Source organism: Cucurbita pepo, chromosome 8 (assembly GCF_057944985.1).
Source record: "Cucurbita pepo subsp. pepo isolate OVF chromosome 8, ASM5794498v1, whole genome shotgun sequence".
NCBI lineage: Eukaryota > Viridiplantae > Streptophyta > Magnoliopsida > Cucurbitales > Cucurbitaceae > Cucurbita > Cucurbita pepo.
Window position 1 is genome coordinate 11,125,043 of NC_141805.1, and position 16,232 is coordinate 11,141,274.

The 16,232-nt window shown below is 34.7% G+C and overlaps 3 protein-coding genes across 8 annotated transcripts; 2 read left to right on the forward strand and 1 right to left on the reverse strand.

Moving 5' to 3' along the window:
• Window positions 1–3,868: 3,868 nt before the first annotated feature.
• On the forward strand, window positions 3,869–5,520 carry LOC111800615 (transcription initiation factor TFIID subunit 8). Of its 2 annotated transcripts, XM_023684394.2 has the most exons (2): window positions 3,869–4,676; window positions 4,761–5,520. In XM_023684394.2, the coding sequence occupies exons 1-2, from the start codon at window positions 4,333–4,335 to the stop codon at window positions 5,398–5,400; spliced, it is 984 nt and encodes a 327-aa protein (XP_023540162.1). In that variant the 5' UTR covers window positions 3,869–4,332; the 3' UTR covers window positions 5,401–5,520. The 2 variants fall into 2 exon arrangements, with proteins under 2 accessions (XP_023540162.1, XP_023540161.1); XM_023684393.2 differs by having other exon boundaries at window positions 3,871–5,520.
• A 326-nt stretch (window positions 5,521–5,846) lies between these two features.
• Window positions 5,847–8,098, reverse strand: LOC111799703 (membrane magnesium transporter). The gene is made up of 5 exons (XM_023683150.2): window positions 7,956–8,098; window positions 7,760–7,867; window positions 7,597–7,649; window positions 7,383–7,483; window positions 5,847–6,130 (listed from the first exon to the last, which is right to left on the reverse strand). Exons 2-5 carry the CDS (start codon window positions 7,830–7,832, stop codon window positions 6,037–6,039), a joined length of 321 nt encoding a protein of 106 aa, XP_023538918.1. The 5' UTR covers window positions 7,833–7,867; window positions 7,956–8,098; the 3' UTR covers window positions 5,847–6,036.
• A 1,258-nt stretch (window positions 8,099–9,356) lies between these two features.
• On the forward strand, window positions 9,357–15,851 carry LOC111800902 (TSL-kinase interacting protein 1). 5 transcript variants are annotated; one of them, XM_087126520.1, is made up of 14 exons: window positions 9,357–9,543; window positions 10,380–10,583; window positions 10,663–10,745; window positions 10,836–10,883; window positions 10,981–11,090; window positions 11,461–11,545; window positions 11,647–11,926; window positions 12,206–12,340; window positions 12,489–12,631; window positions 12,715–12,953; window positions 13,040–13,376; window positions 14,052–14,384; window positions 14,542–14,661; window positions 15,195–15,851. In XM_087126520.1, exons 2-14 carry the CDS (start codon window positions 10,457–10,459, stop codon window positions 15,375–15,377), a joined length of 2,223 nt encoding a protein of 740 aa, XP_086982646.1. In that variant the 5' UTR covers window positions 9,357–9,543; window positions 10,380–10,456; the 3' UTR covers window positions 15,378–15,851. The 5 variants fall into 5 exon arrangements, with proteins under 5 accessions (XP_086982646.1, XP_086982644.1, XP_086982643.1 ...); XM_087126518.1 differs by having other exon boundaries at window positions 9,358–9,559; window positions 14,052–14,471; XM_087126517.1 differs by having other exon boundaries at window positions 9,358–9,548; window positions 14,052–14,471.
• The last annotated feature ends 381 nt before the right edge of the window (window positions 15,852–16,232 follow it).

Genomic DNA, 16,232 nt, shown 5'->3' on the forward strand with positions numbered 1-16,232 from the left:
CTGAATGAAACTCATTAGAATATTATTTAAATTATAACCAAATTAATATAATTAAACTAACATTAACTCGTTGACCCATTGAACACATTCATGCAAAAAAAAAATTATGCAAGACACATATTCTTGTGATTAGAGATTCCATCTTAACCATAAGGTATCAAACAATTTCATTTTGTAACATATAATATAATGTTTTTATAAGAAAAAAAAGCATATAATATATTTAATAATATTTATTTGTTCACGAGGAATTTAATTGCCATTTAAAATTAAGGTTATTCTTCATAATTGGCGTACTGCCTTTAATTAAATACCATTTTTGTCCTTTTCATTTTTATTCCTTTAATATATATATTTTTTTAATTTATTCCCCAACTTTCCTTTAGTTTATATTTTATTCTCTTAATTTTGTATTAAATATACAAATTAATAATGACTTTTCTTAAAGAAAATGTATTAATATAATTAACTACATGGGAAATTAATAAAGAGTTAATTATATAATATTAACCTTTATTTTTAAAATAATAATGTGAATAAATTAATATGAAAAAAAAAAAGTAATTTTAGGAATTATTTGGGAATGAAGAGGGGACAACTTAATTAGCAATAATATGAGGATAATGATTTAAAATTTTATTAAAGATGGGAATAATAATATAAACTGAATTTTTATTGAAAGTAATAACAAATTTCCAACATGGTAAATAGGATGGTGAGTCACATCATTACGTGGGGGCGGTTTCTGACTAATTGATGACTATGAAACTGTAAATGGTGGCAACTTCTAGATCATTTTAATTATATTATATATTTATATAGCATGATGATGATATGTATGTGATGGATGGATGTGATTTTATCAGCTAGTCAAATCCATGGGCATGGGTGGGCCATGATGATGATGTAAAGTTTGAATTTGAAAACGACTATTATTTTACTATTTTTTTGAAAAATAGGTTTATACATTTTTGTCGACGATTATTAGGAATGATATTGAGATTATAAATGAGGAATATTATCTTTACGGGTAGGAGTCCTTTTGGAAAGTCCAAACAAAGTCATGAGAGTACTCAAAGTGGATAATATCATATTATTGTGGAGAGTCGTGATTCCTAATATGGTATCAGAGTCATGCCATAAACGTAACAATGTTAATAGAATTCTCAAATATCGAATAAAAAATTGTGAGCCTCAGAGGTTTAGTCAAAAGTGACTAAAGTGTCGAACATGATACTTTGTTCGAGGATACATGAAATAATTTTAAAATTCAAAGAAAAAATAAAATATAGGGATAGTGACAAAATTAACTATTTATTTAATAATAATAATAATAATATTTGCTTAAAAAAGTAACTATTTTCACTAATTAAAAAAAATTGGATAATATTTTAAACAATATTAAGATTACAATAATGAAACAAATAAAGCTACAAAAAGTGAGAGGAAAGGAAAAAGAATGAGCTGGAAATTACACGTGTAGGTGTTGGTCGAAACAAAGAAATTTCAATGGAAAAACCAACCGAGCGAGCCGCCAGACAAGCAAAGGGAACCGGTAGGACCCATCCACGTCACTGACACGTGGGATGTTGGAATTCAAATGCAAATTATACATTGCCCTTTTAGTTAGTTTTCCTCTTTCTTCTTGCCTCCACCTCACGCTTCCCACGGTTCTATTTTGGCGCCTAATTTCTCTCTCCAATGCTAATAATTAAAATAAAAAATTGTTTTATTTAAGTAATAATTTTACCGTTTTTTATTTATTAAATTAAAAGTATAGGAAATAAATTTGATAGATTAAGTAAATTATTTTTTTTACCAAAAAAGAACAATAATAATAATTGATGGGTTGTCCTTTAGCTAGTGGGGAAAAGAGTAAAACTACAATTTTCACCTTTTTTATTTATTTATTTATTTATTATTATATTTTAAAAAATGGTGACATTTATGTCGGTTTTAATAAAAACATTAAATTTTTATAAGTAATAATAATAACATAATTGACTTCAGCACGATAAAAATATCTTTTTATGTAATGGATTGAAAAAAGTCTTCGTCCCCATCAATGTTATTTTGACGTAAATAATGCCTAAGTATTTTTAATTTTTTTTACTCAAAATTTATGTAAATTATTTGATTAATAAATAGTCTTGAAATTTAATTTGAGTAAAAAAATAAATATTTTTTTTAACCCAAGGTAAAAAGGATAGGGTAATTAAAGGATGATTTGACCAAACACGTGTGAGGCACTAAATTGGGAAAAGGGTAGGAGAGTCAATCACTAGCAACCATTAATAATTTGGGCTATATTATTTAAGAATTAAATGTTGTATAGTTTGACAAATAACTACCACCAATAAAAACTATTTTAATAAATATTCAATACTTTTCTAGGGCAACTAAAGGGTTTCAAAACTCGAATTTTGAAAATACCCGACTCTAGTTCTAGAAAAGTATCCACGTGTTTTGAAAACTCAAAAATGGGTTCGGAAATGGTTGTTATTAATACCATGTGCTCGTGTTTTGCTTCCGGTTTTGTTGAAAACTCAAATTTTAGACTGTTACGTATCGTAGTTAGTCTTATGATTTTAAGGCGTATATTAGGGATAGGTTTCCACGATCCACCCATTTGGGGCCAGTTTTGATACCATTTGTAACAGCTCAAGTTCATCACTAGCAGATATTTCATGATTTTCAAACTTATTTACTAGAGAGAGGTTTCCACACCCTTATAAAAGAATGTTTCGTTTCTTTCTCTAATAGATGTGGGATCTCACAATAACGAGGTAAAGCGAACAATATCTCCCCACGGTGGGCTGATCCCTAATTTTCTTTCTATTTGGTTCCAACCCTTGTTAATTTAGTGGAAGATCATGGGTTTATAAGTGAGGAATACTATCTTCATTGGTATGAGGCCTTTTGGGGAACCCCAAAGCAAAGCCATAAGAGCTTATGCTCAAAGTGGACAATATCATACCATTGTGGAGAGTCGTGATTTCTAACATGAGCAAATCATAACGACCATATTGATATTCTTACGAAATAAAAACGAGATAAACTAAATTAACAACCAAATATACTACTTTAACCTTAGAGTTCTTTGTTTAGTTTTGTAGGTACAAAGGGGCATAAAGGGAAATTCACCAATTTTTAGTTGGAAGGGATTCACCATTTTGGAATGATAATGCTTTAGCGTTAGTTTGGAAATAGCAAACGAATAAAAGTTTGGGCCCAATGATTATAGTTTGGGCCTCCAGTAATAAACTAGGCTCAATTATCATTGCAATGGAGCCGAGCCGAGCCGACTATTTTTAATTAGACTTTTTTTAATTGTATAAACCTGTTTTTTTTTTTTTTTTTTTTTTTTTTTTTTTTTTTTAAATTAAAAAAAAAATGATAACTAATATAGATATGTTTTATTGGGGTGTTCGTACTTGGGTTGATCGTTAATTCAAAATTTTATTTTTAATAAAAAAAATTATTAAATAGTAAAACATTTATTTATTCATTTTTAGATATTTAATTAAAATTTGTAACTCAATTTTAATGTATATATTTTGGAAACTTAGCGAAGTAATTAAAAATTATTTAAAATAATTTTTGGTGAATAAATAATAAAAATTTATGAAATTAAAAAAAATGTGTGAAAATTAATAATGAATTCGAATTAATTATATCTTTTTAATGAAATATTAAAATAGATATTTTAAAATTTTAAAATTGATATAGAATAAAGTTAAAAAAAGATTGAAGATAAAAATAAGATTCAAAATTTAAAAATAAAGTTAATTATTTTTTAGATAAATCTTCATATTTAATCGAATTTTAATAAATACAAACATTGGCTCTCAACACAATGCTCTTCTATATAAATACCTAAAGCTTCTCTCTGAAACCAAAACCTCGAAGAACATACGGAATTTACAGTTCAGTAGTACGTCGGAGATCTGCGGCGGCGTTTGTTTTCCTCCGCCCGTTTTCAATCTCGCTTCTCTTTCGCCTCCGTTTTTCATCTCTTGCATTTTCCCGTCACCTAGGGTTTTGCGCCATTACAGCGCCTCTGATCGTTGGACCTCTCGCCTATTTCTATTGAAAAAGGAAAATGCTCTCTGGATTATTTGTACGATAGGTCGGAATGTTATTTCGATCAGTTTTAGAGCTCACCTTTAGCCTTTTGTGTTTGTGATTGTTCTCGTTCTTGATTTTGATTCATCGAGTTATTATTAGTTTTTTTTTTCTTCTGATTTTGAATTGCCTTCTGGAATCAAAGAAGAATCCAATCGGTTTCTAGATTTTGGTTGATTGAATGAGGCGGACTGAAATACAGAGCCAATGAGCGATGGGGCTAGGAATAACATGAAGTCGAAAGAACAACAAAGCTCTGATTCGAGAAAATGCAGAGGCAATGAGTTTGGACGAGAGGTGTCGAGAATTGCTGTGGCTCAGATATGTAATAGTGCAGGGTTTCATAGATTCAAGGAGTCAGCTCTAGACGCATTGGTCGACATTGCCATCAAGTACCTTCGCCATTTGGGCAAGATAGCAGCACTCTATGCTAATTTGGCTGGTAGAATTGAGTGCAATGTTTTTGATATAATTAGAGGGCTTGAAGAGTTGGAATCATCACAGGGGTTTCAGGAGGCTTGGGAACCAATTCAATGTCTTGCTAATTCAGGGTCAGTGAAGAACATTGTTCGGTACGTGAATTCAGTTGAAGAGATCCCTTTTGCTCACCCATTACCATGTTTCCCTGTGATCAGAAACAGGAAGGCAATTCCAAGTTTTCTTCAGATTGGTGAAACCCCACCTGGCAAACACATTGCCGATTGGTTACCAGCTTTCCCTGATGCTCATACTTACGATCCTTCAACTTTGTGGAGGAGGAGCCCGAGTGAGCCATGTGCCGAGAAGATGGAGATGGCGAGGCAACGAAGGAAGGCAGAGAAATCCGTGTCGGGTTTGCAGAAGAGATTGGTTTCCTGTGGTTCAGCAAGAAATGGCAATGGGGAGATTGAGTTATCAGGAGGTGAGAGTAATCCATTCCTTGGGACATGTTTGCAAGAGATGGAAGATGGGACTGCCATGGATGGGATAAGCCATTTGTCTGTGCCAGAGGTGGTTGCTCCTGCCATTGAAGCGATTAATGGTTGTGGATTAGCTAAGAATGAGGACGACAAGGCAAGGATTCTTCCTATTGAGAGGCCTCCTGTTCGTTTCAAGTTAGAAACTAGCAAAACCTTTCTTAGAGGATCTAGGAACTTGAATGCTAAAATGGCAGGAAATAGGGAATCAGTGTTCTGGGTAAGACGAGATGATGAAAGAGATGAAAAGAAGAGGAGAGTTGAATACATTCCCAGACATTCTCAAGAAAACTCTCATGAGGAGCTCAACCAGTCATGAATCAGCACTGCTTCAACATGTTAGAATTCTACTTTCTGAAGCAAACGCTTCATCTTCAACATTGCAATGACAAATGTGCCTGTGATCTAAATTTATACAATGAATTTCTTCTTCTTTTTATCTTGTTTCATTGTTCATTCGTTCTTTCTAAGATTTGATATTCATAACTTTAACATAGCACTGATGCATGATAAACTTCAGCTCCTTAACAAAGTTTAGCACAATATTTTCGCAAGCTAAGCAAATGATTCCAATGGGATGACCTTTATTATGTGCTTGCAACTATAAAAAAAAGATTGTCAAGTTTGCATCATAACACAATTCATTATAGAGAAAGATCCAACATCATTTCTCCATCAAAACGTGTCGAATTCAATAAAAACTACCGTATTGATAGCAATCAGCATTGGCAGATAAAAGCACAAACTAATCTCATTATAGTAAACTGCAGAAAAACATGCATATTTTATATCTATCCAGAAGAGGCCTAATTCAATAACAATGGGACTAGAAATAAAGAAGGGAAAGCCTCAAAATATCCAAAATAATAAATACGTGAAGAAACACTATGTTGATGGAACGGAGCAGTGTCTCCTTTAAGCTCTTGAACGTTTCATTTGTGGTTCCAGCTTGATCTCAATGTTTCAGCTTCAAATCCAGTTGCTGGGAAAATAATTTGCCTCGGTGGTTGAAGACCATGAAATCTAGATTGGCAGGAAGAGAAACTATCCTGCAATGGGAACAATTTTCTTCTGTATGAAAATTAATTGAACTTGCTTGCTGAAACAACATGCTAATAATAGTGAAATTAGTAGAACAACTCCAAATTGTTGTAATCTATTCAGAGCTTGAACGAAATTCAGTTTGAAGGGATAGAATCTATTCCACGGACATGGATTGATATCTACCTACCTTGAATATTTAAGTGTCGCTTGATAAAACCTTCTAAGCAAACAAATTAACTACTAGATCCAGAGTTTCTCTCAGATCGCACACGAAGCATTCTTTATAAGTGTGTGGAAACCTCTCCCTAGCAGACGCGATTTAAAAACCTCGAGGGAAAGCCCAAAAGGGAAAAAAGAGGACAATATTTGCTTGCGGTGGGCTTAGGTCATTATAGAAACTATATGGCGTAGTACTTGTTATTCAAACTTTGAAGCACAAGAAGGCACAGCAGCAAATTGCCAGATACCAGTGGGGAACGTCGGGTAATGATGGTTACATGACTTTGGATTGAGGTTGTACCCTCCAATTTAAGGTTTCGACCCAATGTTTTACCATTCATGTTCCTAGAACATGTAACATTAGACTGTGTCATGATAAAAAGCATTGTCACAACAAGGCAAAATGCTGTTACTTCCCTAACAAAATTCTTAAAGAATAACAATACAAGTGTTGGTGAATATACTCCGTTGCACTTAAGCGTTACCCCCTTTTGTTATTCATGGGACATCTTTGTTTGAGTTGATGGGAACTAAATTCAACTTCTCTTTGATTCAAAATCCTCAAACTAAAGGCATTGCAGAATGCCTAGTAGATTTTGTGAGATCCCACATCGGTTGGGGAGGAGAACGAAACATTTTTTATGAGGGTATAGAAACCTCTTCCTAGCAGACGCGTTTTAAAAACCTTGAATGAAGCTCGGACCGAAAAGCCAAAAGAGAACAGTATTTGCTAGCAGTGGACTTGAGCCGTTACAGGTTTCCTAAAAGAATGTTCGACACATCCCAAACCTACACGATTGTGTGGGTATTCAGGATATCTTTAAATTTTCTGATATAACCATTAGCAGAATTTTGTTACCCAAGCTAGCTTTTCTGGATTGGCTATCGGTCTACCACCTTCAACCCCAAAGCGATATCGTTTATCGTGCAAATGAAATCAATCGATACTGTTCTATGGAGATGCGCAATGCCATATCAATGGGGAAAAACTAATGGTGCAATTCTATTCTAAAAAGCATAATTGAGAGGAAAAAATACCTATTCTCCTCGGATTCTGGATTAATCGAGAGAAACTTCCCAGGCACGGTGAGCGCAGCCCACATGGACAATACCAACCCTAGAACCAATTCGATTGCCACCTAAAATTTGGGGGAAAAAACTTCCTTAATTCAAAAACAACTCAAATCGATGGAGAAATGCGAAACCAGCTGAAAGCTAAAGATTAAACAAAGAAAAAGAGGGATGAGAATACATTAAACGGAGGTCCTGAAAACTCTTCCTGCATGATCTTCAATAAACTCCGATCTGCAATCAAAACAAGATCGATTAAGAATTGCGAGGGTTTAGCAGCAACAATAAGAAGCAAGTAACGATACAATCAGAGAGTATAATCATAGGCTTTGTTTAGGGCGTACATTGGATGGTTGAATAAGCAGCATGAGCCAGAATTAGAACTCCGAAGACGCCGACCACGAAACCCACTCCCATCTCGACTGACGGATCTAAATCCCCGACGGCGGAAACTACGATTTCAACGTGAAGAGACTTCAAATTTCAACGCGAGGGGACAAATTTTAACAAACAATCCAGAGAGAATTTCCACTTTCTCACCTCGACGAACTCCGATTTTTTGCTTGATTTATGTAAATCTCTCTCGATCTCCGACTTCAAATTTCGTGTTTACGAATTTAACATTTTTAAAAATTAATCAATCATTAGAATATAAATTTAAATGTTAGAAAAAAACTCTTCCAATATGAGAGTTTTATAAAATTATATATAAAAAATTATAAGGTTTCATGAACTAAAATCATATGAAAGAATAAATTTTAACTAAATTAACCATTTAACTATTTAATTTTTTTATGTATTTAGACGATCCCACGTCAATTAGAGATGGGAACGAAGTATTCACCTCTCCTTAGTAGATGCGTTTTACAAACGTTGAGAAAAAACTCAAAGAGGACAATATTTGCTAGCGGGTGTGCCAGTGATGTTGCTTAGACCTAAAGGGAAGTGGACACCAGACAGTGTGCCAGCGAGAACGCTGAGCCCGAAAGGAGGTGGATTGTGAGATCCCACATCGATTGGAGAGGGGAAAGAGTATTAGCGAGAACGCTAGACCCTGAAAAGAGGTGGATTATGCATTCCCACGTCTGTTGGAGAGGAGAATGGTGTGAAAACCTTTCCCTAACAGACACGTTTTAAAAGTCTTGACGGAAAGCCCGAAAGGGAAATTCCAAAAAGGACAATATCTACTATTGCACCCTGTTCTCATACAAGTTTGTCTTATTTCGAAGGTACATCCCAAAGTCGGAGGTTAGTCTATTGTGAGAAGAACTCGGTAAACTCTGAGGTATTAAAACGGTTTGTTTCCCCTTTTAATCATTGAAATGAACTATAACGGTTTGTTTCCCATTTTGACCATTGAAACGGATTAAAACGGTATGTTTCCCATTTTGTGCCTCTCGAGTTGTCTTATTTTGGAAAATGAAACGGTAAATCTTTTACCTCTTAGCGTATACAACTTGATCTTTCAGGTATCTACTTTCCATGACTGAGCGTTTTAAACTTGATTTAACTCATTTACTACATGGCACGAAAAAAGTAGCCAAAAGTCGAGCATCCCTTCGCCTGTTCCAAAAGTCGAGCGTAACAAACCCTATTTCTGCATCAAAACTCAACCCAAACACATAGATTCCCGAGAGATTTCATTTTTTAATCCATTTTATTCGGTTTCTTCGTTAAGATTTAATCTTTTTAGCTCGAATAATCAAATAAAAAATGGGAAAGAAAAATTCTTTTTCTAAAAAGCTTTAATCATGACCATATTAAGCTATAAATATCATTATAAAGTAAAGTCTTTATTTATATATATTTTTTATTATAAGGTTAAATAATGCTAAATACATTTCACTTGGTATTAAAAAAAATATAAGGCTTTACAAATTCACAATTTTATTTTATTTTTTAATTTTAGAATTTTGAGGAATTAAACTTTTTAATTTGTTTTTCCCCCTCTTTCATTTTCACAAAGTAAAATTATTGTTTTTATTTTTTTTTATTTTTCTTTTCTCCTTCTTTCTAATCTCTCAACTGTTCACGGCTGTCGGAAAATTCTTTCCGGTTTTCATCGTTTTCGTCTAATATTCGAAGCTTGTGGAATTGCAGATTGTTCGATTTCTTGAATCTATCTCTGGTATTGTTAGTATATTGTACGTGTTTGATTTGCTTGTTGATTTTTGTGGAGGTTTTTTTTTTTTTTTTTTTTTTTTTTTTTTGTTGACCATGGGTGAAGTTAGAAACCCTAAATCGTCTCTGGTGACCTAAAATGGAGTGGAGATGATTAGACTCTTTGTTTTCGATCGTCTTCTAGGAAGTTGGATTGGTGGAATTTTAACGTAATTTGGTTAATTAGTTGTTTCATGGAACGTTTAGGTGAGTGATCGGTCTTTGGATTTAATTTAGGGTTAAAGAATTTGAATTAGTTGGCAATTCTCTGCCGTCTAGCAGTGTTGAATTTCTAGTTCGAAGTTTGGTTACTAAATTTATTTTAGTATGTGAGTTATAAGTTTACGTGTGGTAGTACTTTAATTGAATTGCTGTAATTTGGTTTTGTTAGCATTTTTGTGTGGAAGATTTGGGATAGATGGGATGCTTCGAGGAAATATATGTGCAATCATGAGTTCTGTTGTAATTGGTTATACTTAATCTTTATCTAGTTTATTTTTTGACGATCTATGAATTGATGAACAAACTACTCTTTAAGTTCTACTATTAGTTCTTAATTAAGGAGAGCATATGAAGCTTTGTAGAGAGTTCTACCGTTGTTAAAAATTTTGGTGTCTTTGCTTATGCATGATTAGATCGGGTAGATAGCTTCCAATTACAAGTGCTACTCTTTCTCGTTTGATTGACCTCTTTCCAATATTTTTCAAGTGCTGTTCTCTTTCTCATATGGTTTATCTCTTTTCGATAACTGTTTTTTTTAATCTGTGATTTCTCTGACTTTGAGATGATCACCCATTGCTGCAGTAGGTTTCTGATGCTTAAGAGCATCATTTGGAAGTCGATGAAGGACAAGAGTAAATAGTTCATTAAAGAAATATAAAATGCAGACAGATTCAATACTCTCCTCCAACTCGGAGACACATCTTCTTTCGGAGACTATCATTGCTCATGTTGGAGATCAGGGCATTGCAGCATCAACTCCTGATCGTGTCATAGAACCCCTGCCTGGTACTTTATTGCCATTTTTAGGACATTTTACATATGATAAATTTCCTTCCTCTAATTTTTTCTTTTTTGGTTTATGCAGCCAAAAGGCCTACTCGACAATGGGCTGCTTGGACACGTGAAGAGGAGGAAAGTTTCTTCACTGCATTACGGCAAGTTGGAAAGGCATGTAGTTGTCCCCCTAACTGCATCCTGCTGCTTTGCATATTTTTTAATATGTGATACCTCCCTAACTGCATCCTGCTGTCTACGCAGAATTTTGAAAAGATCACTTGCCATGTCCAAAGCAAAAACAAGGACCAGGTGCTTGTTATTGATGGTCTTCTTTTTGAAAGCTAAACCTTGGACTTGTGCTCCAATCCCTTCTTATGTCTATATTCTTTAAATTTGCTGTAACCAGGTCAGACACTACTATTACCGTCTAGTGAGGCGTATGAATAAGCTGTTGGCTCCTGGATTATGTCTGGATGCAAAAAATTCCAAGGATACTAATGCTGCAATGCTCAGATGGTAAAAATTACTATTAATTATGCTGCTATCTTTCCTTCTATCTTACCTATGCTTTCTAAACGTGTGTGATTATTTTCATTTGATTAATAACTGAGTAAATGTGTGAAGAATTGTTAAAATCAAGTTGGATTCTGCCATAATGCCATTTGGAATCGTTGTCGAGAATGCCGGCATTCATGTATCTGGAGAGAGTCAGACCCAAAACATGAGGGAATTTTTTATTTATGTATTAATTTAATGTGTTATTCTAATTTTCATTGTTTAGTCTAACTACTTCAAGTAATAACATGAGAAAGCTATCTATTTTGAAAAAGATTGTATAGTGTGGGTGTTTTGGTTTTTCTCTCACTGTATTTCATATGTCCAACAGGTGGTCATTACTGGAAAAATACAGTTGCAAAGCTTCAAAGCTTCACCTGAAACCCCGACGTTTTAAGATTTTTGTTGAAGCCTTGGTTAGTCAAAGCTATCTAATCCATCCCATCCTTTGGTGTCTTTCAATGTTTGAAACTCTTCTTCTGTGCTGCTGAACTGACCAACTCACTTTTACATGAAGGAGCATCAACTTTTGAAAGATCGGAAGAAGACTGTAAGAAAACGTCCATTGCAGGGAGAAAACTGCCCTCCACCCATGCCAAATGCTGTCTCTAATCAGAGTAGAGCTTTAGGGCATGACGGGCGTGCAGTTAAATTAGTCTTAGTTGACACTCAAAACATTCCAAAATTGGGCCATAGGAAAACTGCATCAAGACGCAATGTGAATGTTGGTATTAACCGTGGAAACAATGGTGGATATCCCACAGTCCTTAAACCATCAAGGCCGAGAAGAAAATCAGGTGTGAACTCTTCCTCGAAAACATTTTGTTTTGGGAGGATTTTGGTTTGATCGACAAGATTGAATACATTAATAAGTGTCTCCTTTTCTAGTTATTGCCTTGTCTAACTTTGTGAATTTGCTATCTAAGATCAGTTTTGTAAAGTGATCAAAAATGGATTTTATAGGAAAATAAATGTTTAGATGATGACTATAAGATTTTAAAGTTGCTATGTGTTTTGGGTTGCACAATCAATGTTAAGCATGAGAATATTTATTCACTGGGCATTTGTACTTTTAGAAGGTGTATCATCAGCTGCATATAAAAAATGGGAAAAAGCTGCAATAGCAGGCGTTTCTTTGGTTGCTGATGCTGCCGAGCATTTAGAGCGCACTATTACAAACAGAGATGTTTTACATGATCAAAATACTGTAGGTAAGCCATTAACTTGTAGTTTTGTATTTACATTGTTCAAAACTTTGTATGAAAGATAGTAAGCAAAATCAGTTCCTATGTTGAAGGGTGAAGGAAAATGTATTAGATTTCTTCACTGTTGTGACTTTTGCTGCTCTCAAACTTTCAGGGGAAAAGAATTCTGATCCTGCTGGGAGCCCCTTGCTGCTTTTGGCTCCTCTTCAGCCAAATTCCTTGATTGATGTTGCCAATACAAAGCTGAAGCTTCAGCTATTCCCAGTTGATGATGGTACTCGTAGAGCCTTGGAATTGGTGAGAGTGATACGAATTGCACCAATCAATTCTATGTTAAGCACTTTGACATTACAACAATGTTAATGTCCTCTTTTTTTCAGGACAATCACAATCCACACTTGGAGCTCACTCTTAGTACTCGCAAGAAAATCTCATCAGTTTTAGAGCATCTAAGTCGTAAATGGGGTAATTCAAGTGCTGCTCATGGAGCGCTTATGCTTTTTCCTTACAGTATGCAGAAAAAATGCCTGGCAGAATGTCAGAGATGGACACAGGACTCCTTTGAGAGTGCGGGTGACGTCTATGCGGCAATAGGAAGGCCTCAAGTTTTTCGTTTAAGGTTTTTTTTTTTTTTTTTCTTTGGAGTTTTATTTGATAAGATAAACGAGTAACAAAGAACGTTACTGACATGAAATCTTCTTGAAGGTATGGTTGGTGTTCCAATACAGAACATGGGTCTCCTGAATTACAGACATCCGTGCCAGCATACTGCATTCAAGATGATCATATTATAGATGCCAGGGATATCGACGGACGGATTGTGGATTTAGCATCAATCAATGATCAACCTGTAGGTCTTAATAAGGATGAAGTAGGTACATTGAATGATAATATGTCAACTCCTACTGTGCCCAATGAGACAGAAAGGTTCATATGTGGACGTCTGGATGATCTTCCAAGGTCCTCTGATCCTACTTTAAACATATCATGGGATAAAAAAGATGTTGCTGATAGAACCTTCATCCGACGATCTGATGATGTGGTATTTTCTTCTCTCCAACTATTTTAGATTGGCATATCTTTTATTATATATAAATAGTATTGTACTCCCGTCGATGCTTGTATTACTAATAAACTATTAAATAATTAACTGTCTTGTATGTATTTCACTGCTTGAGTGAATTTTGCTTCCCTGCTAATTTCCAACTAGTGGGGGTTTTTATCCACCAAATATCGAAATCTAGTGAGGTTTATTGAGCGATGGATTCAGCTCTGCTGATGAATATTTATTCACGTCTCTTTTTTTCTTTCACTGCCATTAGCTTATGGGTTCTCATTCATTCTCTCCATCTGTTGTTGTCTCTTCATCCTTGAGAACTATGGTACTTCCATTTTAGTTGGTACATTTTTTATCTCACTGGTATTAGCTGTAAACTGTATAAGTATGTTGTTTCCTCCCACAGCGGTTCCAAACTTGGACATAGTGGAATTTTTTTTTTTTTTTTTTTTTTTTTTTTTTTTTTTTTTTTTTTTTGTAAAATTTATGTTCCAGAATTAGCGGAATTCTAGAGAAATCCTCAACTGGATTATGCCAGTATAGGTCTTGTTTTCGTCATGTTTTAGTCATGATTGTTTTTCCCACTGCATCGAACCTACTTTTCACAATGTACTTGTAGTTTCCTTTTGATTCGATTGTTTCATCCTTTGTGTAAAATAGGATGACCTGAAGTTAAGCAATGAAACTTCCTTATCAGCCGGAGAGTGGGCTGACAGCCTTACAAATATAAACATTGGAGACCTACTCTCAGGAGTTTCTCAGGATGTGGATCCCAACTGCATTGACACACCTCTTGCGGAAGGCATCCAGTGTCTTCAACAGATCCCATTCAGCTGTGATTCATTTGATGCTGCAATTGCTGCTCATATATCCAGACAGCAAGACAAGACAGTTTCTCAACCAACTTTGGCGTCTCATGTATCCTCCATATGGGACGCTGAAGAGACATGCGATGCCTTCTCATTTCAAAAGAATCCAGTTATCCTTCAAGAGGTTCCTAGTTCATCCCCTTTCTCTTCTTTACAAGGTTACAAACATATTGCTCGAACCTACTCCATGGAATCCAGCCACATGGCCGAGGTAGCTATCAACGACATTACTATTGCTTGGAAATGGGCCAAGTTCTAATGTGCTCGCTTTTCTTACACAGGAATTACTATCAGACAGCCCTCCAGAAGATCACAATCAAGGAGACCCGATGGACGAGTGTCAGTCTGATCCACAGATCTCGGAGACAAAAGATCTCAATGAGCTAGCTGACATCTATTGGGTATGTTCGTTAATGCTCTTCCCACTTACAAAAATCTCGTGGTTATATTGGCATGACGTTCACTTAACTTTGTGGAATTTGTGACTTCGAGTGGTTCTTGAACTAAGATTCTTGGATATGGCATGTGACAGACTTGGTGATACATCGTTTTATAAAAATCTAGGACACAAATCCAACACCCCAGACATGTTTATTAAAATATACATTTTTAAAAATATTTATCATTTTTATTCAAGTAGGAAATTCAAATTCAATTAGTTTATTCATTTGTATGCTTAAAAAACTGAGTTCGTTGTATTAGGCTCTCAAAACTTTTTACTTTTGTCCTATATTATTATGGGTTTATTTAGTATACTTAAACACGTGCTCGTGTTTAACAAATGTTGGACTTATATTGACTTTGTACCAATGTTTAACAAATGTTGGAGTGTTCAAGGATCCGACACAAGTTGAACTTGGACACGCTAAACTAAAGTGTCTATGCTTCTTTGGTATTGAATATAGCTAACTTTTGTTTTGTTTGTTTGTCTTAGCCTGATTCTCTAGGCCCGTTGGATTTGGATTTGCCATCTACTAACAAGTACCATAGCGAAGATCTAATTTTAGGCGATAGCCTTAGCAGCTTGAACCGTTTGATAGCAAGCAGCTTGGATGCATTTCAAAATTGCTCCTTTTTCGGTTTGGACAAGAAGGAATCATCAACATTCAACAGCTGAGCTCCAGAAAGCCTCCATTGTCAGATTATTTTAGAAATGGAAGTCAAGGTGTTCGCTTTTAAATCCAGAAATTAGAGTGAAAAAGGAGAGATTCAGTAGTTTTGAATGCGAAATAGAATGGAAGGGAAGTTTAGTATCTAATATATAGTTGAAAGAGGAGGAGTGAGGGAGGAGGGAGGAAGGAGGAGGACATGGCCAAAGCCCAGTGCTGCCCATGTAAGTAAAACTCGACAAGTCTTGGTTTTGTATCTAAAAATTTCTTTGCTTTTGGGGTTACCCCTCCTCCTACTACTACTACTACTACTACTACTTGTACAAAATAGACATGGAAAGAAAAATCTAACGTTCTTTTTCTTCTTCTTAGTTAATGAGGGCTGTGTGTTCAGTTCCTGTAAATTGTACACAGCTAAAGCTGAAGAACATCTTCAATCCCCACCCACCCAATTGCCAAAATTTGTGATATTTGTTCTTTAACTTTCTGCTATGCATTTTTCATTTTTCTGTTCTGTGATTGCATATTGCAGTCGACACGACAATTATTGAGTACACGTTAACAACGTTACACATATTCGATTTTTATGGTATATATGTTTTTAAACGAAGTCTAAGACATTTTTCCCTTTTAAAATTAAAATTCAACCTCGAGATTATGCAAAAGTGTTATTATTAAAACTCGTATATGAGATAGAAACGAGAACTAGTTTCTAAACTAGGGTAAATTTAGTGATCATATCAATAAACATTTTTAATTTATAATTATATCAATTTTGAACTTTCGTTAAGTGTATCAATTTATATCAAATAAATATCCTTATAATTATATCGATTCTAATTTTGAATTTTCACTGTTATATC

Excerpts from the sequence above, each read along its gene's own strand:
- LOC111800615 (XM_023684393.2), top strand. The coding sequence starts at position 4,333 with ATGAGCGATGGGGCTAGGAATAACATGAAGTCGAAAGAACAACAAAGC.
- LOC111799703 (XM_023683150.2), bottom strand. The coding sequence starts at position 7,832 with ATGGGAGTGGGTTTCGTGGTCGGCGTCTTCGGAGTTCTAATTCTGGCT. Across the intron at positions 7,484-7,596 it reads TTTCAGGACCTCCGTTTAAT|GTGGCAATCGAATTGGTTCT; the intron begins GTATTCTCATCC and ends CCCAAATTTTAG. Across the intron at positions 6,131-7,382 it reads CCAGAATCCGAGGAGAATAG|GATAGTTTCTCTTCCTGCCA; the intron begins GTATTTTTTCCT and ends TTCCCATTGCAG.
- LOC111800902 (XM_087126518.1), top strand. The coding sequence starts at position 10,457 with ATGCAGACAGATTCAATACTCTCCTCCAACTCGGAGACACATCTTCTT. Across the intron at positions 10,746-10,835 it reads CATTACGGCAAGTTGGAAAG|AATTTTGAAAAGATCACTTG; the intron begins GCATGTAGTTGT and ends CTGTCTACGCAG. Across the intron at positions 12,632-12,714 it reads CTCGTAGAGCCTTGGAATTG|GACAATCACAATCCACACTT; the intron begins GTGAGAGTGATA and ends TCTTTTTTTCAG.